The 23,628-nt window shown below is 35.7% G+C and overlaps 2 protein-coding genes across 4 annotated transcripts in view; one reads left to right on the forward strand and one right to left on the reverse strand.

Moving 5' to 3' along the window:
* Positions 1-55: 55 nt before the first annotated feature.
* On the reverse strand, positions 56-2,647 carry LOC113765441. 3 transcript variants are annotated; one of them, XM_027309620.1, is made up of 5 exons: positions 2,539-2,647; positions 1,693-1,788; positions 1,502-1,546; positions 1,192-1,289; positions 56-276 (listed from the first exon to the last, which is right to left on the reverse strand). In XM_027309620.1, the coding sequence occupies exons 2-5, from the start codon at positions 1,744-1,746 to the stop codon at positions 198-200; spliced, it is 276 nt and encodes a 91-aa protein (XP_027165421.1). In that variant the 5' UTR covers positions 1,747-1,788; positions 2,539-2,647; the 3' UTR covers positions 56-197. The 3 variants fall into 3 exon arrangements, with proteins under 3 accessions (XP_027165421.1, XP_027165420.1, XP_027165419.1); XM_027309619.1 differs by having other exon boundaries at positions 1,693-1,791; XM_027309618.1 differs by lacking the exon at positions 2,539-2,647 and having other exon boundaries at positions 1,641-1,726.
* A 394-nt stretch (positions 2,648-3,041) lies between these two features.
* The window catches only part of LOC113764445, a 45,429-nt gene continuing 24,842 nt past the window's right edge, over positions 3,042-23,628 (forward strand). The window contains exons 1-30 of the mRNA XM_027308352.1: positions 3,042-3,243; positions 5,100-5,181; positions 6,983-7,086; positions 7,507-7,602; positions 7,702-7,749; positions 8,594-8,644; positions 10,436-10,539; positions 10,632-10,749; positions 11,971-12,072; positions 12,275-12,475; positions 12,883-13,040; positions 13,281-13,439; positions 14,400-14,492; positions 14,649-15,000; positions 15,594-15,707; positions 16,764-16,859; positions 16,977-17,044; positions 17,979-18,099; positions 18,172-18,381; positions 18,499-18,726; positions 18,809-18,918; positions 19,109-19,205; positions 20,270-20,368; positions 20,462-20,602; positions 20,720-20,788; positions 21,347-21,751; positions 21,847-22,173; positions 22,380-22,511; positions 22,615-22,728; positions 23,177-23,361. Of these exons, the coding sequence (XP_027164153.1) occupies positions 3,229-3,243; positions 5,100-5,181; positions 6,983-7,086; positions 7,507-7,602; positions 7,702-7,749; positions 8,594-8,644; positions 10,436-10,539; positions 10,632-10,749; positions 11,971-12,072; positions 12,275-12,475; positions 12,883-13,040; positions 13,281-13,439; positions 14,400-14,492; positions 14,649-15,000; positions 15,594-15,707; positions 16,764-16,859; positions 16,977-17,044; positions 17,979-18,099; positions 18,172-18,381; positions 18,499-18,726; positions 18,809-18,918; positions 19,109-19,205; positions 20,270-20,368; positions 20,462-20,602; positions 20,720-20,788; positions 21,347-21,751; positions 21,847-22,173; positions 22,380-22,511; positions 22,615-22,728; positions 23,177-23,361 (4,199 nt within the window). The 5' untranslated portion in view covers positions 3,042-3,228. The remainder of the gene's footprint in view (positions 3,244-5,099; positions 5,182-6,982; positions 7,087-7,506; positions 7,603-7,701; positions 7,750-8,593; positions 8,645-10,435; positions 10,540-10,631; positions 10,750-11,970; positions 12,073-12,274; positions 12,476-12,882; positions 13,041-13,280; positions 13,440-14,399; positions 14,493-14,648; positions 15,001-15,593; positions 15,708-16,763; positions 16,860-16,976; positions 17,045-17,978; positions 18,100-18,171; positions 18,382-18,498; positions 18,727-18,808; positions 18,919-19,108; positions 19,206-20,269; positions 20,369-20,461; positions 20,603-20,719; positions 20,789-21,346; positions 21,752-21,846; positions 22,174-22,379; positions 22,512-22,614; positions 22,729-23,176; positions 23,362-23,628) is intronic.

Genomic DNA, 23,628 nt, shown 5'->3' on the forward strand with positions numbered 1-23,628 from the left:
TATTAGCTAAAATTTTGATTTAAAAAATTATTTTCCAGATCAAAGACGCTCAAAGTTGTTAATTTAAATGATTTCAGTTGATTTTTAAAATTAATTCAAACCACGAAGCACCAGTGTCCGTTTATTCACTACAACAAGAAGTTCAATAGCTTGCTTTAAGGAAGTCCAACAAGACTATTAACTATCAGAGAGCTATTTCAAAAGCTCTTGCTGAATTTCCTTCCAGTCATCTGCTCCGATTCGTAGATTATGTGATTTATCAGTCCCCTTGCAGCACTGCAAAGCCAAAAGCACAGTAGACGAGAATTTTAGCAGACAGTTGCAGTCATCTCCAGCGGGGTAAGAACAGAATACTTTGCTTCCTTTGCGTGGTCAGCCACTGATATTTCAAACATGAGCAGATATTTATTATTAGGTTTAAAAGTCTGATTCTTCTACTTTTCCTTTATCTAACCTGGCGATACAAGGGTCCGGCCGTAGAATTCCAAGACAGAAAAGAAAAAGAAAATCCACAGCCAACAGGAGTATTAACTTCCCATAGTGCAAAATAAAACAGAATTTCCTTACTTTTGATCTTAAGCCAGCCAAAACATATTACATAGATTAATTACATAGATCAATTTCCTTACAGGAATGTTGATTATGATGTGAAGAGCTGAACCAAACATGACATCCAGGCTCAAACATGAATAATCAAATATCCATTTGGGAACATTTCTCTTCCTTTTGCTTAGATGCTTCACTAAAAAATATAATCTTAAATTGAGCTGCAACTCTTTTTTTCTTATAAAATCTAGACAATGCACCTCGAGCAGTCCGAACAAAAGCAAACAAGTCAATTTCCTGATTTTGTTTTAAACTGTTTAAATGGAGATGCAATCAATAACTGGTAACTATTAAGCAGCCTTGTCAAAGAACAAGAATGCCCCCTGCCCCCTCCTCACCCCTCTTTCTGGCATATACTAATAAGCATGACATAGGGATTATTTTGGTGCAAAGACACAGGGAAGGCTGTCTGCACCAGTATGCATTCTCATGGATGGACATGGACCCAGCTACCAAATTTGGAGCAAGAGAAAATTTAGAAACAAGTCGAAGAACAAGTGGAGAGAAAGGATAAGCACCCTACAAGCAGGACACATTGCTGCAGAAAACAGACGCAAATGAAATACAAGTTGCAACAGAACTCACTCATCTTTCAACTTTTGAATTTTATCTGGATCTGTCTCATGCATATGCTTCTTGAATTGCTGCCTCACCATGCCAACTAAAAGTTCAGTGTTGTGTTGCTGCAAATTAGTAAAATAGAGAAGGTTATCGCTCACATTTTTACAATACAACAGGACTATATCTGTTCTCACTGAACAAAAAAACAAAAAAAGATACGCCCACAAGAAAAATTGGTTTTGGGTGAAAAAAGCAGTAGATGATGATTTTAATTAAAGCAGCAAAAATTTTGGTCATTATGCAGTAGAAAGCAAAAGTAGATTGGACCCCATACCTTGTGCCCAATATATTTAGCTCGCCGGAGGCATTCGCGATAAAGCTACAAGAATTATAAGACTTGAATTATAAGCAAAACAATATAGCTGAACCCCATTTCAACAAAGGAATAGAAAGTATAGGACCATAAAACATACAAGCATGTAAGCCATGATTGACACCAGAGAGAAAACAGAGGAGGGCACTAACACGGATAACATTATTGGCCAGCTCAGGAGGCAAAGCTGTTTGAAGCGAGGGCATCCTCTATCTTACCTATAGCTCACAACCTGCGTTATCTCCAAGCTGCTGCTCAAAAGGAAAAAAAAAACTTATAATTATTTTTCAAGCCTTTAGCCATTGCAAAGATTCCAAAGGTATCAGAGTTGACCGAGTCTGACTAAAGGCTGAAGGTGAATGTGCACTTAGGCAATTAAAGGAATCAATGAACCAGCAACAAATTTAACCATATGGAGTTTGGCAAGCATAGCTGAAGCTTCTGACGTTTGAAAAACCACGCCAAAATGGGCAGTTTTTGGGGGTAAAAGCTCCTATATGTAGCTAACGAAGAATTTCAGAACTACTAAAAATATATGCAACGCAAGGATGTTGGCCTATAACAGGAAAAAAAAACCAATCTTGGAATAGTCCTTAATGAGTAGTAATAACTACAACCTGAGCAAGCCCTCTGCAATTACAACTCCACAATCTTGAATAAAGATTTCGATACTAAACCGAGAAAGTGAAATGGTATAGGATACGTCACTGATCTACTTTGTCCTGCAGTTGCTTATACTGATCACAAGATGAATTTCTCAAGCCAGGAGACCCCAATAATGCAGCTTTCACACACACACACCAAAGACGGAGATACAAATGACAGAACTCGGATTCAATCAGTTGCAAAATCTCTTTTATCAAACAAACAATTTCAATCCAACAAAGAAACAAGTAAAACGACAAATAGTAATTTAAAAAAAAATCTAAATGCTAAAAAAAATTGATATTAACAAATGGAAGAAAGAATAAATAGAGAGAAAGAAAGAACACGCATACCAGAAAGACCAGTACTTGGAACTGAGAAAAGGAATGATAAATATATTAATGTTCTTCCAATTTCCCCGGCAGTCCAGAAGCAAGAGATGGGAAAAGCGAGAGAGAGAGAGAGGCGCTGCCTTTCGGGTTCGGGTGACTCGTCTCCCTTTTTTACTTTTCTACCTGGGCTGGGCTAGTACGACCACAATCCTGATTTTCATGGCTTAACTTATTTGGGCAAAACGATGCCCAAAAAGGATTAGCCCAATCCAAATATCCGACGGAGTGAGTCTATTAATATGTCTCGAAGGACCCGACCCGGAGACCCCACAAGATTAGCAGAAGTGTTTGGAAATGACCGCTGCTTATTCAAACGGAGCCATCATTATTATTATTTTATTATTATTATATATATAATCTCACTGCGACTAATTCCCATTTCCAAATTCCCGTCCGTCACTGCAACTTCTTTCTTCTTCTTCTTCCGCAAAATTTTTTTTTTTTAAATTTTTGGTGAACCAACTAATCATCAACTCACATTTACCCAATTCTATTAATCTTTTTCTTGTTCTGGAATCCCCGAGCCTAAATGGCCGTTCCTGAACGGCGATCATTAACTTTCTCACTCACCCTTTTTCAATTGTGAAAATAGCTAAGAAGAAGACGAACTAGTAGAAGAAGAGGGGGCGGATCATTTCCTAGTTCGCCATCATGTTCGAGGCACATGTATGGCTATCATTTTTTTTTTTTACTGATTCCGTCCTTGTTTGTCCTTTCTTCCTTTTCTATCATTTTCTTATGCTTGGAAAAGTCTCAGTCCTCCTAATTTTTAATTTTTTCTTTATAATTTTTTTTTAATTTTTGTTGATTACGGAAAAAATTATGTTTGGTACTAGTTCCTCGTTTGCCTGTTCAGTGCATTGTTCGATAGTTTTCTTGTTTTCTGTTTTATTAGTGTTAAATTCAGCAGCTGGGTGGGTAGGTCTTCCTTGTGGTACTATTTTTCTGAGTTGATTTCCGGGCGATGTGAGCACTTCTTTTCATGGATTAAGCACATTTTTGATCGCTGGGCAATTGGTTGTATCATTCGCTGTGGTGCCCTCCTGTGAAACTGGAATCGGATGGTGTAGTACGGTGCCTAGATGGTAGTACCTTATAATTTTTTGGTAGCCAACTGAAATAGGAGATTTTGTGGGATTAAGATGATCTGTGAACTATAGATGGAACTCTTTTTCTTAAAAAAAAGGAAGCATTTAAAAGTCAAATTGTGCAATGTGAATGGACGACTTGTGATATTCAATTTGATAACTAAGGGTGGAATGCCTTGTGAAGTTGCATTGTTAGTGTCATAGCTAGCAGGTTTGTTGGGCTTAAGCAATGACAGCACGGTACTCATCAAAAGCAATTCTACTTAGTCCTCGCATGTTCCGAGAGTAAGGAAAGGATGTGATGTGCCTTGGTTACGTTTTGGTAAGTGAGGACGCAACCCATGCAAGTGGTAATTGTAGTGGCTAAGGTCTCTTGGGTTGCTCTAGTGGGTAGTTGGACTTTGGCAAATATATTTTGTACTTTGGGCTTGATTTTTTTTTCGTTTTTTCTTAATTGGTTTAAGTTCTTCTAAGTTAAAACATGTTTCACAAGATTGACCATTTGAACTTTATCGACGCCTCTATCTTGGAGTCATCTAACTAGTTTTGCTTAGATATATTGAGCTTTCTTGATGTCAAATGGTGCAGAGTGAGATGATCACAAGTTTCTGTTTCTTTTCCCCTTCTACGAGACTATAAGAAATGTTTCAGAGTTTGAAATGTTTCAGAGTTTATTGTCCTTCGCTAGTGGTTATGTTTGTCATTTTCTTGGTTCTGAAAAGTAATCAGGAGGTCATCTTCATATGGTGGATTCAGTACCTAGTGAACTCTAAAGCTTGTCAAAAGCATTTTAGGTCCTTGAAGGGTATCTTTAACTTTTAAAATATTGAAGCAGAATGGAATTCTGACCAAAATTCTCTTCAAGTGAGTACGAATTTTCTACCTAATTCAACAAAAGAGGTGCTTTTACTGTCACGGAGAAAAAAAATTGCATCATCTTTTTGTTTGTATTGCTTTACAAATGTCAACTTTCTGTAACCTTAATTTGTTGCAAGTCTTCCAAATGGACAGATAACCTAATCTTTTCCCTCTTCTGATTTACTCTTCTCCTCCAACCCTAATCCTGGTAGCTCCCTCTGGTTATTTTTTTTTTGTTGGGGGGGGGGGGGAAGGGAAAGGAAGTACAAAAAAAAAAAGCTTATGAAATCAATCTATGCTTATCTCAGCGTCCAAGAGAAAAAAAAAAGGATGTGTTCTACCTGCTTCTATTGCCAGTATTGTTATCTTGCTTTTTAAGTAGCTCAGCCTTTCAAACCCTTGTAATCTGTCTCCCATTGTTTCTCCATCTCCCATATCCCAGTGGCTGATTTTTCTTTAGCCTTTAAAGTATCTTTATGAGATTTTTCTATTTCTTAACTTTTGTTGTTAGTATGAAGCTCTTTTTTGACGTTTCTGTTAGAGCATCAAGTGGACATTGACTGGGATTATTTGCAGGTTTTGCATTTGCTCCGACGATATTTGGGTGAATATGTTCATGGTCTCTCTGCAGAGGCCTTAAGGATTAGTGTTTGGCAAGGTTTTTCTAATCCTCTGATACTTTTTTTTTTTCAATGTGTTTCATGCTGAAGTAGTAACCTTTCGCTCTTCTGGATTAATTTAAATTGGACTGTACATGTAGATATAATGGTACCTATTATTTCTAGACATTATTTTTTAGAGTGTAAAATGAAGTGCTGAAGAGATTTTCATGGCATTTGTTGACTTGGAAAAAGCATATAACAGAGCTTAAGAATTATGTTAGGGTGAAAATAGGAGCAAACTTTTGACGCCATGACCACACTGAGAAAACTATAGTCTATCTAGTTAATTTTTGATTGTATTTATGATTAATTTTCCTTTTATTTCATGATGATACTGTGCAGTTGTTACAGTTAAAGCTGCTGAATTTAGACAAGACTTTTGTATTGAAGCTCTTGGCATGAGAATTGAGTAGATGCAACATTTTGAATATCTCAGTTGTAATTTTTGAACGCATACGAAATTTTGGCTTGATTTGATACATACATACATGCATGCATGCATGCATGCATACATGCATACATGTGTATGAGTGTATGTGTGTATAGAGAGAGAGAGAGAGATTGATTCTGGAATGAAGTGACTCATCGAATTTAAGCTGGTTAGGTAAATGAAGAGCTTAGAAGTGAGAGAAATTCAAAGGCACTGGTTTTTAGTACACAATAAGTAGCTAAAATGCATGAGAATTGAGTAGATGCAACATTTTGAATATCTCAGTTGTAACTTTTGAATGCATACGAAATTTTGGCTTGATTTGATACATACATGTATGCATGCATACATATGTATGTGTGTATGTGTGTATAGAGAGAGAGAGATTCTGGAATGAAATGACTCATCGAATTTAAGCTGGTTAGGGTAAATAGAAGAGCTTAGAAGTGAGAGAAATTCAAAGGCTGAATGGTTAGTACACAATAAGTAGATAAATTGCGTGTGATCCTGTACTAGGTGACTAAGAGATGCAAACCAGAAGACTTGTGTTTATAATACGAGATTGCTAGCATGTTATGGGTGTGTAGCTGAAAGTCAATATTAGAAGAGAGTGATTATTTTCCTATTAAGTTGACAATTGGCACTTATAGGATTAAGTGAAAATCTGTTGTATTCTGGAGTTTTTATGGTAAAAAAATAGTGTTTAGGTTAATGATAAGAAAAGCTTGAAAAGTCTGACTTGAAAAGGAGGTGCATCAAAATGACCTGTAATCATGCAATGGAAGGAATATAAACTTGGCTGGTAAAATCTATTACCCCGGGAGTACAATAGAAGATAGTAAATCATAGCTGGTGGCATATAGTTTAAGATGAAATTTTTGTTCAAGATCTGATCCATGTCAGAAAGGATGTGGCAATTGTTGAAAATAGCACGTTTCCTCTGTAATCATGGTGACTTTTTTGTTCAGTTCTTGTAATTTTCAAGGGTGTCCAAGTGAACAATAAAAGAGTCATATCTATAGGTGTGTTTTCTTCGCATATTATTTCTGTACAATTAGAAAAGAACAAAAAAGCCATGTTGCAGGTTTTGTCATCTCTTTCAACCAGAGGTCTTGGTACCTATACTCTCTTTTTACTTATTAACAGTTATTCTGTTAGTCAAAGAAGAATATGAAGCTCACTGACTCACTCGTGTCTGGGCTTTTTACTTATTAACAGTTATTCTGTTAATCAAAGAAGAATATGTACTTCACTGATTCACTCACTATACGCTGTGTGCTTTTGTTTCTCTCTCTCCAACTATATTGTTTATACTCAAGAATAACGTTGGTTATGGTTATCACTTGCCATGGATTTTACTTCTATAGGTGATGTGGTTCTGAAAGATCTGAAATTAAAGGCAGAGGCTCTAAACTCGCTCAAGCTTCCTGTCACGGTGAAGGCTGGTTTTGTTGGTACAATAACTTTAAAGGTATTCACATGATCTCTTTTTACTGTGTTGCTACTGCCAGAACCATATCCCCATATTCTCCATCGCTAGAAATAAGAATTGTCTTGTTCATGACTTTTTTCTTGCATTATTCTGTTTGAGAACTTACAGTTTTTAATCTGTTTGAGAGCCTTCTATTGTGTATATATTTTATATCTGTTGCTTTATAAGCATTTCTAACAGCCATTGCTTTATTCGTGGAGAATTACGAGTTGGGAGCACTGGTCTTTCATTATTGAATGATGCCATGTTTATTCCTATAAGCTTATTTAAGAATATTCTTAATTTCTGTTCATTTTGAGAGTAGCTTTGGGAGGTTTTTAAAAAATCTACTTGATCATTTTATCTATGAACGTGAATTCTTTTTTACTTATTTTTATTTGAACTGACTATATTCAATAGGTTCCTTGGAAAAGTCTTGGAAAGGAGCCAGTAATTGTGCTTATTGATAGAGTATTTCTCCTAGCTCATCCAGCGGCTGATTCAAGGTCTCTTAAGGTAATGAGGTATATTTTGTTCTGTAGAAATGCTTACTCCCTGTTCATCCTGTTAATGGTAGTTGCTTTTGTTTCTTCTTCTCACCTTTGTCTTTATAAGGAAGAGGATCGTGAAAAGCTTTTCCAGGCCAAACTTCAACAAATTGAGGTGAAGATTTTTCATGCTTATGCATCTTTATGTTTTATTTTTGCCTTCTTTCATTTTGATATTGACATAATAGTAACTGTAAAGTTGGTTTGTACGCTTTAGAGTAGTTAGGTTGCAATGCGACCCACAATTTGGTGACAAGAGCCATTGCCTGTGAATTGTGCCTTTACTGTTACATGATCTTTATGATTCTTCGACAACATGTGTTAGTATCTTTCCTGCTATTTAACTTGCAAATGATTTCTTTGTGTCCTTATTTGGCATTAAATTAGATGCATACCAGGCTCTTCATGATGGAATTATGTATTCGATATATAATAAAGCAAATAATGGCCTTCTACTACTTTTAAGGTGCTGATTTTAACCTTGTTTCTTTCGTCTTTTGTTTTAATATAACCATCCCTATGAATGGAATTTTTTTTTACAACAGTTTCTCTATTGTGTATATAATAATGTAATGGAAAATTGTTCATTTGTAGTTATTGCATGTTTTATATTGTAATTGAGGATTGTTCATTTATTCTTTGGCTACACTGGTGCAGTATGCCCCGACCTATGAAATGTACAAAAGCCTTTGCCCATACTTTTGCCTTCTGGGATAATTATATGGAAAAAGCTTGTCTGGCATATAGGTGCATAGATAGACACTGATGTTGATGTTCCTGTAAGTGAAAAAAGTTAGATTAAAATGGAAGGGGCAATGATAAAAGAAAAAATCTATGATATATTTTTGGAGAATATGGTAATTGTTGCTAATATTTAACCATATGAAGTGGGTTTTTGCAATACCACTCAAGAATGCTTCTGCCATTTTATTAACAAAACTATGTGTTTATTTATGTAGGAAGCAGAATCGGCCACCCTTGAAGCATTATCAAGATCAAAGCCTGGAAGCGTATGACCCTGTATACTAGATTTTGCACTAACAGTAGCTATATGATCTCTGTATTATCTGCTATAAATGTATATCAGCTTTTGATGCATTACATCTCGCGTGGATGGTGTTATCATGATATTTTTGTTTGGTTTAAAATCTTGTGTAAGTTACTATGTTATTTTGTGTTAAGAATTTGACCATCCCTTTTGTTACTGATGTATTGAGAGGATAGAATTATATCCTATATTAATAATCCTCCTCCTTTTTGGGTCAAATGCAATTTATCCCACTAAGGTTGATATATTTTTTTTCTCCAACTAAGGTTGATATGTAAGCACAGTTTCTTTTCATCGGATTTCTTGATGTTACAGGCTAATGAAAACCTTTTTGGTTATTGTACTACAAAGTATTGGGTTTTTCAGTCTTTGGGTTAGTTTGAAGTATAAGATTCTAATAACAAGGAAAAGCCTTGATGCAATACTACACTGTGCATTTCTTTTTTCTTATTTTCCTTTTTGAGTTGGATCAGGTTTGATATGTAATGAGAACCTCTGGACTGCAGTCTGCTGGTCTTAAGATAAATGTAGACTTTTACATTATCTCATGAACTTGTCTTTCCTTTTATGGGATTCTAGCTGTTGACATGCATCAAATTATCAAGGGTAGAATTGCATCAAGGCCTGTGTAACTTCCTTTTTCCTTTTTTTTTTGTGTGTGTGTGTTAAGCGATTGACCATTCCCTATGCTGTTGATGTATTGAGAGGATACACCCTGCATTAGTAATCCTCCTTTGTTTTCGGTCAAATGCAGTTTACCTCACTAAGGTTGATACGTAAGCACAATTTCTTTTCCTCTGATTTCTTGAAGTTACAAGCTAATGAAACCATTTTGGTTATTGTACTAAAAAGTACTGGGTCTTTCTTTGCGGTCTTTGGGTTAGTTTGATGCAATTACAAAAACAGTGGATTGGTAGTATCAGATTCTAACAATAAGGCCTAGCCTTGATGCAATACTACACTGTGCTTTTTTTTTTTTTGGAGCTGGAAAGTCACAGGTTTGATATGTAATGAGAACCTCTGGTTTGCAGTCTACTGTCCTAAGTTTCATAAATGTTGACTTTTACTTTATCTCATGCACTTGTTTTCCTTTTATGGAATTCTAGCTGTTGACATGCATCAAATGATCAAGGTTAGAGTTGAAATATAAAATGATAGTGAATTGACTCCTAACTGAAACTAAGGTATGCTTGGCATAATTTCTCCAGGGAAGTTTACTTAGAAATTGGGCTTTTCAAATGGGGCTTATGTATTGGGCTTTCAAGATAGAATGTATTTGTTCTTGTACATTGTACGAAGTTCTTTTACTTTTTAAACAACATTTATTCACTTAAATGTTGCTTGGTGAAACAAATGGAGAAGTGCACATGAGTTTGTCATTGACAAAGTAGTCTATGTCTTGTTAGTCATTTCTTGAAAGTTGTGATAAAACAACTATTTACCATTCTTTTAGTGGGTTGCAATCTCTCGGAGTCTATTCTAAGGAAGCAACAACTATGGCTTACTGGGGAGCCCTTCTCTACTTCCCGCCACATTGTTATGTTTCTCGAAGTATCTTTGTGACTTTTAGTAAAGCCCATGTGTAAAACCTAGCAAATCAAGTTGAGGACCAGACTGTAAAGAGTTTACTTAACACTCTTGTCAGCTTTCAGTTTCACTTGACAATTTATTTAGCTTGTGTTTCTGGTTATTCTGGAACATTGTTGAGAATGTTTACTTTTGGTGATGTAATCTTGCATTTGTCATTTTGCAGCCATCACCTGGTAATTCTTGGCTGGGATCATTGATTGCTACTATAATTGGAAATCTCAAAATTTCCATTAGCAATGTTCATGTCCGCTATGAAGATTGGATCAGGTCTGTTTTTGTCTTTTACTTGGATGTCCTAGTTAGGGTTTTCCCATTATCTAAGTTAATTGTTTGCTGCAACTGCATTTCTATTTCTACAGCAATCCGGGACATCCATTTTCATGTGGTGTTACTCTTGCAAAACTTGCTGCTGTTACCATGGATGAGCAAGGGAATGAAACCTTTGATACAAGTGGGGCTTTGGATAAGTTACGGAAGGTTGGTTATTTGTCCTTAAAGTAGAGGTTGTTTGCAGAGCATCACTTGCAGTGAAATGCTAGGCTTATATGACTTTGTCCATTTTGAGGATATTTCATCAAGAAATCCTGGATGTTTCAATTAATATAGGTTTCCTTCCCACATGATAGGAGTATAGAGTGAATTTTGTACACGGGTCACTAATATTCTATGTTAAATTTTTGTAATCCCTGCTTTACTATGACTTCCTTTGTGTTTCTGAAAGTAGCAAGCATATGATGCTGAAGTAAGATAAACTGCTGAATGTTTAAACTGTTATGTGTGGAGAAGCTGCTTCTATTAAATATATTTTCAATCTAGTCATTCAACTTTTTGTCAGTTGTTTATTCAAAGACGTTGCATTCTCGAATTAACTGATATTGGTTGGTAAACTTTATTTACAGTAGGCCATACTTTCTGCTGTTGGTTTAACATTGGTTGACAAGAGTTATTGTCATTGCATTGCTCTTTCTACTGAGTTACAAGTTTTTGATGGTGATTTGTCTATACATATATATGATGATATTGAATAAAAATGTTTCCTTGTTAGAGGTGGTATGGACCACGTAATTGAAAGGATATAGTTGACCCTGTGATTTATTTGGCTTAGCATGAAATTATGTTTTTCTTTGGCTTATAATCACGTGGTAGAACATTCTTGTCAGTGGATTCTCTGCTCCTGAGATATTTGTATGTTTGGATTGGTATTGTTTTCAAAAAATTATTTTCTTGCATCACAAACTCTTTTTTCAATCAACTTTTTATCTTTCAAACCACCTTTTTATCCCACATACATCACATCATAAAAAGTGCTGCAGTAATTATTCCAAATAAAATTTCAAATAATATCCTATCCAAACACACTTGTTGTTTTTGTAAGTGGCATTAGCCACTGATTTAACACACTATTTTAACTAATATTGACGTATGAAAATTGGCCATTGTGATTTGATATTTGTTTGAATTGATTTGAATCATATCTCTTGAGTACTTCGTGAAATGAATTCAGTACTTTTTCAGAGCCATGAATCCACCTTGACTATCTGGACTTCCATTTTCTTAGTATATTGTGTGATTTTGTTGCAGCAAATGACTTGGAATGTCTGCCTGTAGAATTGTCTTTCTTTCCAAAGTTCTATATAGGACTTGGCTACACATCTTTGTTTAGAATATTTGGACTAACTTTGTACATTCTTGTTGTAGTCATTGCAACTTGAAAGGCTTTCTGTGTATCATGATTCCAACCGTGATCCTTGGAAGTTGGATAAGAAGTGGGAGGATCTTAGTCCCAAAGAGTGGGTTGAGGTATATAATCTTCTTGCAAGAGTTACTAGCTACATCTCATGTTCTGATTTTCCCTTTATGTTAGTTACAGAAGCAGTTATGGAAGGGATGCAACTTTTTTTAGCGGATATTTTAATTTTGCATAGTCAGTTTCTTGATGCATGCTTTCTCCTGTTTCTTTTTATTATATTTTTCCTTATACTGTTTACTTTGTCTATTTTAGATCTTTGAAGATGGTATCAATGAGCTTCCAAATGGCAATTCTTTGGTGTCTGCATGGTCACAAGATCGCAACTTCTTAGTGTCTCCCATCAATGGTGTGCTGAAGTATCACCGTCTTGGGAATCAAGAAAGAAATGATCCAAATATTCCGTTTGAGAAGGCTTCTCTTATTGTCCCTGATGTCTCCTTGGCGATTACAGAGGTTATATGCTGTGGTTTGCTGCATTATTATATTAGTTTATACCAATTTGCGTCTTGCATCTCTCTTATTCTCTGTCTCCTATGAATTTCACCCCCAAAAGAAAAAAAGAGCACCTCCACAACCAAAGCTCAGTACGAGAAATTTTTAATTCTGCCTCCAAAACTGGCTTGAAAAATTGTCTGTCTGAATGAAAATTGTGTATGATTGCTGGCCAAGACCATCTGATCATTGTTTTTTTTCTGTTTGGAGCTCATTATTTGTAACTCTTCCAAATTTTTTCCTTTCTCCCGTCCTCTTCCTCTTTTTCTTAACAAAGAAAGTATTTTTTTAGTCATTATTGTTTTTTCATTTTTTAAAAATTATCTCCTCCATTTTGCAACAATGAATGTAATGAACTTTCCTTGTAGGCTCAATATCATGACTGGATAAGACTTATGGAGGTGATTTCAAGATATAAGACATATGTTGACATCTCTCATTTAAGACCAATGGTTCCAGTTTCCGACAATGCAACATTATGGTGGCGATATGCTGCTCAGGCTGGATTACAGCAGAAGAAGATGTGGTAATTCATATATTGAACAGTAGTGCAATGTTGCTAAATATGTTAGTTTATACATGATTTTCCTCTTGCTCCTTTTACACAAGGTTTTTCCTATTTAATTGAATACGGACTTCAGTCCCTAAATTATGTATCTTAAGAATTGTGGTCACTTATGCAGTTGGTTTATACTCTTATCTAAAGTTTTATACTAGTATTATTCTATAAATTAGTTTGATTAACGCATTCTCCTTGATATTTCAGTTATCGACTTTCATGGGGCCAGATTAAGTGCCTGTGCAATCTTCGTCGACGTTATGTGCTGTTATATGCCACTTCATTACAACGGTCTTCAAATATTGACAACTCTGCTATCAGAAATATCGAGAAAGATCTAGATCCCAAAGTTATCCTTTTGTGGAGGTATAGAGAGCTTCCCACGTCGCCCACCCCAATCTTCTCTTGAGTTAATTCTTTTACATTGATGGGGTTGTGCTTATGGAATGTGTTCTCAAACTAGTTGATTATTCCTCAACTAAGTTGTTGTGAGTTGTTCTTTGTTTTACCTACATTTAAGTGGTGGGGTATTCTTATTATGGTGAAGTGTGTGCGAACAAATTCTGCTTCTTGTTCAAAAAAATAAAGAAGATATGATTTTGCTGTTCTGATCTATCAAGAGAGTTTTGCCCTGTTTAAGATCAAATCTATGTGCGCCTTTTGCTCTATCTGATATTGTATGGCTAGCTGATTCTGGCCTACCATTGAGTTTTAGTTATTTTAAATGGTCTGTTTGTGTGTCAAAACTTCAGAAGTCAGAGGAATCTGTATATTTTGACTTTCTGAAATTGTAAAGTTTTTGAACATGATTGGTTGGTTACTAGTACGTATGTCATAAGAGGAGTTTTTAGTGGCCATGGAACTGAGAAGAGAAGTTGCAAACAGAAATTTATTAAGGTTATGTCTTGCTGTGGTGTTCATTTACCCTTTCCTTAGTTGAACTTGATAATTGTAGATCTCAGCCTCCTACTAATTCTTTGAGTTTGCATCATATCTGCTATTCAGATGATAGTGTTGGATGCTTCATGATGTGACAATGCTCTATTATCCCTAGTTAAATGGACGACAAATAGAAATTTTTCTTTTGATTGTTGAGAGCAGACTTTATATGAACCTGTCATACCTGATGCAATTAAATCTTCAGAAGTTTTCCAAATGGGAATACGGTTGATGTATACTTGATGGTATTCTGTGCAACAGCTTCTTTTCCCTAGATAAATTACTATGCATATGATGGACTTGTAAAAGAAAATATAATTGATCTTGTATTGTCATGTTTATGGTCGTGGGTGATGAGTTTTCTGTATATTGGATGTGTCCCTCTAGGTTACTTGCCCATGCTAAGGTTGAATCTGTAAAATCGAAGGAAGCAGCAGAACAGAAGATGCTTAGGAAGAGAAGCTGGTTTTCCTTTCGATGGTTTGTAATTGTTTATTTTCTTGAATTTTTTTATGTTTGTGTCCCTTGTTTATATGCTGCTTTGTTTTTCTGAGTTTCTTTCCTTTTCTTGACAATATATTTAGATTTGTCACTTAGTCCATTTTCAATGGGTTTAAATAGTTCTTTCAATCTCAGGCGAACTCCTCCTGAAGATGTCTCAGCAGACAATACTTCTGAGGGATCACAGATAGTGGAGGAAAGATTGACTAAAGAAGAATGGCAGGCAATCAATAACCTATTGAGCTTCCAATCAGATGAGGATTTGACCTTACATCCAGCAAAAGAAATGCAAAATATGATCAGATACTTGGTCGATGTATCTATAACTAGAGCTGCTGCTAGGATCATCAATATCGATGATACTGAGATTGCTTGTGGTAGATTCGAGAATCTTCATGTGTCGACCAAATTCAAGCATCGAAGCACACACTGTGATGTGACATTGAAGTTCTATGGATTGTCTGCTCCTGAAGGCTCTCTTGCCCAGGTTTGCCTTTTGCAGAATGCTTTGTTTACTACGGCACGATTTAAGCTAGTCATTATGCAAATTAACAAGTGTTTAGACAGTAAATAAATAGAATGGAACAAGATATGGAAATCCTGTAAATTGCCTTTTCCTACACTGTTACTATTTGATGTTTTATAGTAGGTTAATACCGATTAGTTGTTTTTAGCTCAACTCGGACTTTTGACTGCTTCTGATTACTTTGACGCTTCTCATTTTTGCTGTTGTTTATATTGCACTTTTGATTGAAACTCGTAGCGAAACTACAATTCTCGAAAGGAGCTAGTTATCTCTTAGTCTGTTTTTGCGTTTAATGAGTTCCTTGATCTTTTGTTTTAAGGAAAATTCCATGAAGTTGGGTCTTAGTTTGCCAGTCCATCTGCAAAGAAATACTGTCTTGAATGCTTATTGGACATTTTTAGGGGAACATTAGGAAATTATAAAACAATTTTTTATTTGATGGTGGGTATTGTGAGATCCTTTCACCTGTCCAGATGGGGCAGTATCATGAAATGATGGTTTGCTTCAATCCATAGCAGGACATTTTTTTTTTAATGTAGTAATTTTTGTTTCAGAGTGTTTGCAGCGAGCAGAAGGTGAATGCATTAGCTGGTAGTTTTGTTTATTCACCAACGGGGGAAAATCTAGACTGGAGGCTTTCGGCAACAATTTCTCCCTGCCATGTCACGGTAATCAGATTTGTTTGCATGAATTAAGTAAAAGCATTTATCTTTATTATTATTTGGAGGTCCTCTGTTTGTTGTTGCTTTCCATAAATGATGTGTAAAATAAGCCAATACAATTGCAAACGGAACCTTCTGTATCATAAGAAAGATCTGCTTATGTTTTCCCTGGTTTGGTAGATGCTGCTACTACTTTCCATATTATCAGTAATTGTGGCAAGTCATTGTAAAGGACATTTATCTTTTATCATGCACTTGGTTCTTTACTTTTTGGAAGTATTATTGAACCTTTTTTCCTTCCAGAGTCAAATCAGCACGATATCTAGCAGCATGAGTTTCTGCAGCCAAACTGAAAGTTATGCATTGATATTTCAGTGGAATCACACAGTGACAGTAGTAGTATTGAATGAAAACTTTGTGCTAAAGTAATCTCTCTTGCTGCAGTCTCGCAAATTGTGATCTGGAGGACGTGAAAACATTGGACCCTTTGATTTTTTTGGGGGGTGGGGTTAGGATTTTGGGTAGGGAGATTTTGTGGAGGATTCTTTTTATTTTATTTTATTGGAATGCTCAATCCATTCAACTTTTACAGATCTATGGATGGACTCTGAAACAGATATCAGGAACTTAGGATTTGAGAGCTTCTTTCCAATGCCATGCCTTTTCTGAATTTTTTTTCATGTAAGATAGGGACACTTCAAGAGTCAACTGAGAAGACAGGTTAACAAGTTATCAACACGATTCCTATTAGCATACCCATAATTCCACTCATTCCCTGTTTTTCGGTACATGGGAGATTTAGCACACTTACACAGCAATGTCCATACTGGCTTGTAGAAGAACCTTATTTATAGCAGTCACTAGGGTTAATTTGGTTAAGATCCATCATCCTAGTGAAAGCATTGATTTCTTTGCAAGTAACCTTACCTTTGCATTGAATTGGAAGATAAACTAATGGAACAATTTTTTTGCAATAATGTAGAGTCAAACATTTTGGTTGCTCCCTTTTGTTGCTTTTGGATTGAATTTCTCAAATATTCTGAATTGTCAACGATTTGATAGGTTTTCATGGAAAGTTACAATCGCTTTCTGGACTTTCTGAAGAGAAGTAATGCTGTTAGCCCTGCAGTTGCACTGGAAACTGCAACTGCATTGCAGGTATCATGATTTTGTGCCAGTTTTTGTTTTAATTATCATTTTGTGTCAAAAAGTCTGATCTAGTTTCTTGTTGGTTAACTTGTGATATAATGAAAAATGCTTTATCATCTATGACAGCATAAGATTGAGAAAGTGACTCGTAGAGCTCAAGAGCAATTTCAAATGGTGTTAGAAGAGCAAAGCAGGTTAGCCAATTGAATATTCCTTCAATTTTTTCACATTTGGATTTGGTTATAGAGATAAGAAGATTCTTTATGACTCTACAAAATAATTGTAGTATTTGAAAATGTTTTTAAGTGGTACCTAATCAACCTCATTTGGTGTTGAATCAAAAGCCCATGTGCTTGAGTTGGAGAGAGAATGGTACTTTTTATGGTGTGGTTTCCTGATAGCTCTTGTTGAGAGGGAAGTGATTCCAATTTTGGTGTCCACTGCCTAATGTTTCTCTTCTATACCATGTCTACATGATTCGAATTTTCCTTAGTTTGGATGGGACACGAATTTTATGTTTTTAATTCTTTGTCTGGAGTGTTAAAAGGTTCCAGACTTATTTCTGCAATCCCTACTTTGTAAATTTTCTTTTGATTGATAATTACCTAAGTGTACATAAGGAGAAGAGGAGAACATTGCATATTAATTGGCCAGTCTTAACCATGGTTTGAATGCCACACTTCCCTCACAGTCTTCCTTCAACGACTGTGTTATAAATTTGTATGACTTTTTAGAATAAACATTCAGATGTTGAAGAGGCTAGATGCACTGTCCTTTAGCATAACATTTTTAGTTGAATTTTATTTTTCAGGTCTTTTTAATTATAAAAAAATCCCATTTGTACTTGGTATATGTGGATTTTGCCATTCTGTCTGCTCTGTCGATTTGTATCTTTTTGTTGGTGCTTTACGTCGTCCTTATTTTAACTTACAAATTGAGAAAGTTGGCTCTGCTTCTCAGTTTGTTTATGAATTTTACTTGTGCTCCTAAAGTCCTTTATGCTTCAGTTATTCTTTAGAATGTGCCAATAGCTTTCAGGGGTGTTTAGCTCTTCTTGTAAACTGTTGATCCATGCTTTGTTTTTTGAGGAGAAGCTTGCGTTTCTGACTTATTGTTTCGGTCTTTCAGATTTGCTCTTGATATTGATCTTGATGCTCCAAAAGTACGAATTCCCATTAGAACTGCTGCTTCTTCTCAATGCGATTGCCATCTTCTTTTTGATTTTGGTCATTTTACACTGCGCACCAAGGTATGTAAATTTTTATTAATTCTTGTCATGACTCTGCATATTATTGGCTAAACCTGTTTGTCAAACTTGCAGGATGATGATCAGTTCAATGATCAGGGCCAAAGTCTATATTCTCGTTTTTTCATTTCCGGCAGGGACATTGCTGCTTTCTTTTCAGATTGTGGTTTGGATAGTCAAAGTTGCAGTTTGGCGTGTCTGCCTTCAATTTCTCCTAGTTTGCAAGATGTAGATAGCATATATTCTTTAGTTGATAGGTGTGGAATGGCTATTATTATTGATCAGGTATGCTTGATAGAGGAGTATCATTACATTGAAGTGTTTAACAATCAAGATTAATGTTTTAGTTATTGATTATCGTTATACTGGTTTTTTGTTTTTTATTTTGTTATGTTGATGAAGATTAAGGCACCGCATCCAAGCCATCCGTCAACCCGTGTTTCCATTCAAATGCCAAGCCTTGGCATCCATTTTTCACCTGCCAGATATTGCTGGCTTATGGAATTGGTAAATATATTATATGGAACAATGGAAACCTCCGAGCAACTTGTGACTGATAGTTTGCAGACTGAGTTTGCCCCCTGGAATCCTCCAGATCTTGCAACAGATACTCGGATACTTGTTTGGAGGGTAATTGTTTGCTCAGAGAATGTAATCAGCACTAGAATATTTCTCTTCATCTCAATCTACTAATCATATTCTTTCCTTTCAGGGGATTGGCTATTCTGTTGCAGCATGGGAACCTTGTTTTATTGTGTTATCTGGCTTTTATCTTTACATTCTGGAGTCTGAAACATCCCACAGTTACCAGCGCTGCTTGAGGTTGACTTATTACTGTCATTCGTATTCAACCTGTTGCTCCTTTTAGTTGAGCAATTTTTGGTGTACATATGAGTGCCAAATAAAACTCTTTTGTCATGCTCTTTTGGTTGCCTGTTAAGAAAAGATTTTTAGTTTTGATCTGTAGGTGTTCTTTCTTCAGTATTACTTAATATATGTTGATGTGTTGCAGCATGGCTGGTAAACAAGTTTTTGAAGTTCCTCCTGCCAATGTTGGTGGTTCACTTTGCTGTCTTGCTGTTTGTGTCAGAGGTGTTGACGCTAAAAAGGTAGGCAATGTGTACTTTGAGGATCAAGTTGTGAACTTTTTTTTTTTTTTTTTTCGCTATTGGACTTATTGTTATAGTATCTAAGTAGTTGAAGGCCCTGATATGAGGCTAGAACCATATATGAGGATCCAGGAAGGCAGCAAATTATCTAGGCATTTGTCTGTTTGCTAGGAATAGTGTGGCAAAGTGAAGGAAAGTTAAATATATTTTTCTTCATGTATTTTTGGTTAGTTTCAATTTTTTCTGCACTGCTCTCCACTTTCCTGCATTGTGTTTTGTGCAAAATAGTTGGTTAGACAACATTTGAATACCTGCTACCATATCACTATGTTCCCATTTCCTCTCAAACTTTTTTGGGCAACCAAATGTGCCTGGAAAATAATTTTAGTTTTCCTTTGCCTCGCTTTCCTGCCTTTCACTTTCCCACACAACATTCCCTCTATTCAAACACAGCCATAGAGTCTTTAAAGCAAAGGATGGTATAGATCATTGAAGCCCAGTATTTCACCTATTGTGCGACAAACTAGTGCTGTGGAAAATTTTGAAGAGTTACCGTATGCTTTGTATTATCACAAGTTTGGATGAAAGCAAACCTTATTATTTAGCTTTGTTGTTCAAGACATATGTTCTAGCCATTTCCCATGCCCTCAATTGTTGATTGGCAGTAGAATTATTAAAATAGCTCAATGATGTATATTCTTCCTATTGAGCCTCTTTTTTGTGCTGAATTGGTCCCAAGTTTCTTTGTCAGACATCAGATTTTGATTTGATAATAATGAACAGATATATAAGACAGCATATTAAGGTTTTCTCATGCTTCATTTTATGCAGGGGATTTTGCACTTATTTTTTTCCTAATCCTTGAATTTTATACTGGTTTCCTTTAGTTGTTTTAATCAAAATATTCATTTTGGCTTGAAATTTTGTTTTAATTGTATTATTGGTTCTGGCTAGAACTTGTCTGAATTTGATCTTTGTTTCTTAACCATGCCTTTAACGTGTATGCCTTTGCATTCTTTTATGGAGATTTTTGTCATGAACTCAATCTTATGCAACCTCCTTAGGCTCTGGAGTCTTTTAGCAGTTTGATTATTGAGTTTCGAGATGAGGAGGAGAAGGCAGCTTGGATGAGAGGACTTGTGCAGGCTACATATCGAGCTTCTGTATGATTCAAAATTATTTTGTTTTGGTAGTCAAACTTGAAATGCTGTATATTATTGTTTTTGTACACTAATTTTCATAATCTTTGGGGATAGGCTCCTTCATCTGTAGATGTATTTGGAGAATTAAGTAATGATGCATCAGAGCTTGCTGAATCTCATGCCATTCATGTGAAGTCAGTTGACCTTGTTGTTAACGGGACATTGGTAGAAACAAAATTATCGTTATACGGCAAGGTTGGTCTTGTGCTTTTCCATGCTAATTACAGTTGAATTTCCATTATGATAATCCTATCAGTTATTTAGATAGCTCTTAGTGTAATTTGTCTCTGCTATTTACTTGCCAATTTGCAGTCCGAAGATGAGATGAACAGGAGACTTGAGGAGAGTATAATTCTTCAGGTTCTTGCTGGTGGGGGAAAGGTGTGTTACGTGTTGTATACTGGAATATTTAATGGTATTTTGAATAAGATTCTTCTCTACATTATGTCTGGAATATTCAATAGTATTTTGAATAATATTCTTCTTTACATTATGTTCTTATATGATGTCCAAGTGATTAGTTTTTCATAGGTATGTTCTAGGCTCACAGATTAAAGAATCTTTATTCTTTCCTATGCGTCTTTTCCATGCAGAAACGGTAGCTGATGAAATAAGAATAGAAATCTGTCATAGTGTTTTGGTGCGAGGAGAGATGGGAAAGTGAATGAAAGTTATCTTCTCCTTTTTGACTGTCTGGCAGGAAAAATATCCTATATTTATCCTCACTTCTGTGCATTTTATGTGCTGCAAAGTATCCTATATTTATCCTCTATTTATCTGTAGATGAATATATGATAAATATCCCATAGTTATCTGTAGATTGCGTAACTATTTCAGGGATTAATTCAGCTTTGGTTCATCTTGCAATTGTTTGATTTGCTTGCGTATTGAGATGTTGGTATTTACCATCTTCAACATGTGTTGCTTTGCTCTTTTTAGGTGTGTGTATCACGTTGCATAGGTGACCTATCTGTTAAGATGAAACTGCACTCATTGAAAATTAAGGATGAACACCAGGGCTCCTCCTCTTCTGGTCCACGGTATCTAGCCCGCTCTTTTGTTGGGGATCGAGATTCAGGCCACAACCTTGATTTGTTGGAATCTGATAGGAGAGAGCAGTTGATGATGGAAGAGGATGATAACTTCAAAGATGCTTTGCCAGAATTCATGCTCTTGCCTGATTCTCCTGAAACATATATTGATGAGAAAGACAAGTTGAAGGGAAAAAGTGTTGCCAGTGATGTTTTCTATGAGGCAGAGGGTGCTGATGACACTGACTTTGTTTCTGTTATATACTTGACACGAAGTCCTGCTTCTCCTGATTATGATGGTATTGATACACAGGTAATTGCATGATCTTTTTTAAACATGGTGGTAGTAAACATTTGGAAATTAATTGTTTCATTTGCTGGCTAATTTATTGTTAAAAACCTTTGCAGATGAGTATTAGGATGTCCAAGTTGGAATTTTATTGCAACAGACCTACTCTTGTTGCTTTGATCAATTTTGGCTTTCAAATTAGTTCAGCAAATAGTGGGGTAAATAGTTCAAAGGCGGTAAATGTTTCAGATGATGAATCTTCAGTGAAGAAAGAGAAGACCGAAGAATATGGGAATTCATTTGTTACAGGGTTGCTGGGCTATGGGAAAGGTCGGGTTGTGTTTTATATGAATATGAATGTTGACAGTGTGACTGTATTTCTCAACAATGAGGATGGCTCTCAGCTCGCTATGTTTGTGCAAGAAAGTTTCTTGTTGGATATCAAGGTGTGATATTGATGCCATTTGTGTTGTAAATTTTGACATTTAGTTCTAGAGTCCCTGGATTGTTTATTCTCATGTCATTTGATGGCTTATTGTACCGGGCAATCCTCGATTCAATCTTTTTCAGGAAAAGTATGGATTAATTTCTTTTTTTTTTGTGCTATGCAATATGACCTGCTTATTGCTCTTCATGTTTTGCCTGGACTAAGGTTCATCCAAGCTCTACTAGTGTAGAAGGATCACTAGGAAACCTTAGGCTGCGTGATCTCTCACTTGGATCAAATAACTTTTGGGGATGGCTCTGTGATATACGAAATCAGGGTACTGAATCCCTTGTGCAGGTACCCTACCAATCCATTTCATATGTACTGAATTAGTTAAAAACTTTGAAGTTTATTGTCTATTGTTTATTAACCTCTCTGTATGCGTGCATGTGTGTCTCAGTTCAAGTTTAGTTCTTACAGTACTGAAGATGATGATTATGAAGGATATGACTACAGCTTGCATGGCCGACTTTCTGCAGTTCGAATTGTTTTCCTCTATAGATTTGTTCAGGAGGTTAGTTTGATTTTTTTTTTGTACTGCTCCATGATTACTTCTTTAGCTTAATAAGCATGATGTCCTAGATTCATAGATGGATAGATGTCTTTTGAACGTGGGCTGCCTCCTCCTTTCTTCTGCAATGGCTCCTCAATTGCATGAAGATAACATATCCCCTCTCTCTTATGCATGCAATTGTGTATATCCTCTCTTTATATATTCCTATCTGTAAGTGTGTGTGTTTATCCTTGTCAGATAAGCCATAAGAAATTTCTGTTATGCTTTATAGGATATAACAGCATCTAGGCATGTTTGTTGCTGATATAATATGGTGATATGCAAGAGCATTTTGGATATGAAAGCTACCTACATCTGTCTTCCTTTTGCTTAAATTATTTTACATTGTATTCTTTTGCCATTAATTGTGCATTACATTTTTGAGTAAGAGCTGCATGTGTTTCTTTAGATAACTGCTTACTTTATGGAGCTCGCCACTCCACATACTGAGGAAGCAATCAAACTTGTTGATAAAGTTGGAGGTATTGAATGGTTGATTCAGAAGTATGAGATTGATGGTGCTTCTGCCATTAAGCTGGATCTCTCGCTAGACACTCCAATCATAATAGTCCCAAGAAATTCGACAAGCACAGAGTTAGTACATGCTCAATATTTTGGTATTTTTTAGTGGGTGCTTTTATGTGCACAATGTATTCTCTGACTTTCATTTTCTTGGGGGTTTGCCATATACATGATGTCTTAAGCTTTAGGAAACTTATGTTTTAATTATGGATCTTAAATTTTATATGCATATATTCTTTATACTAAATAAGGCTTGTTTCCAGCATTTGGACATAGAGTACTATATCTGCCTCGCTGCTTTATTTGACTCAATTTCTCAATTTCTAACCCATTCTTCCA

Source organism: Coffea eugenioides, chromosome 3 (assembly GCF_003713205.1).
Source record: "Coffea eugenioides isolate CCC68of chromosome 3, Ceug_1.0, whole genome shotgun sequence".
NCBI lineage: Eukaryota > Viridiplantae > Streptophyta > Magnoliopsida > Gentianales > Rubiaceae > Coffea > Coffea eugenioides.

Excerpts from the sequence above, each read along its gene's own strand:
- LOC113765441 (XM_027309618.1), bottom strand. The coding sequence starts at position 1,703 with ATGTTATCCGTGTTAGTGCCCTCCTCTGTTTTCTCTCTGGTGTCAATC. Across the intron at positions 1,547-1,640 it reads CAATCATGGCTTACATGCTT|CTTTATCGCGAATGCCTCCG; the intron begins GTATGTTTTATG and ends TAATTCTTGTAG. Across the intron at positions 277-1,191 it reads ATTCAAAAGTTGAAAGATGA|TGCTGCAAGGGGACTGATAA; the intron begins GTGAGTTCTGTT and ends TTGGCTTTGCAG.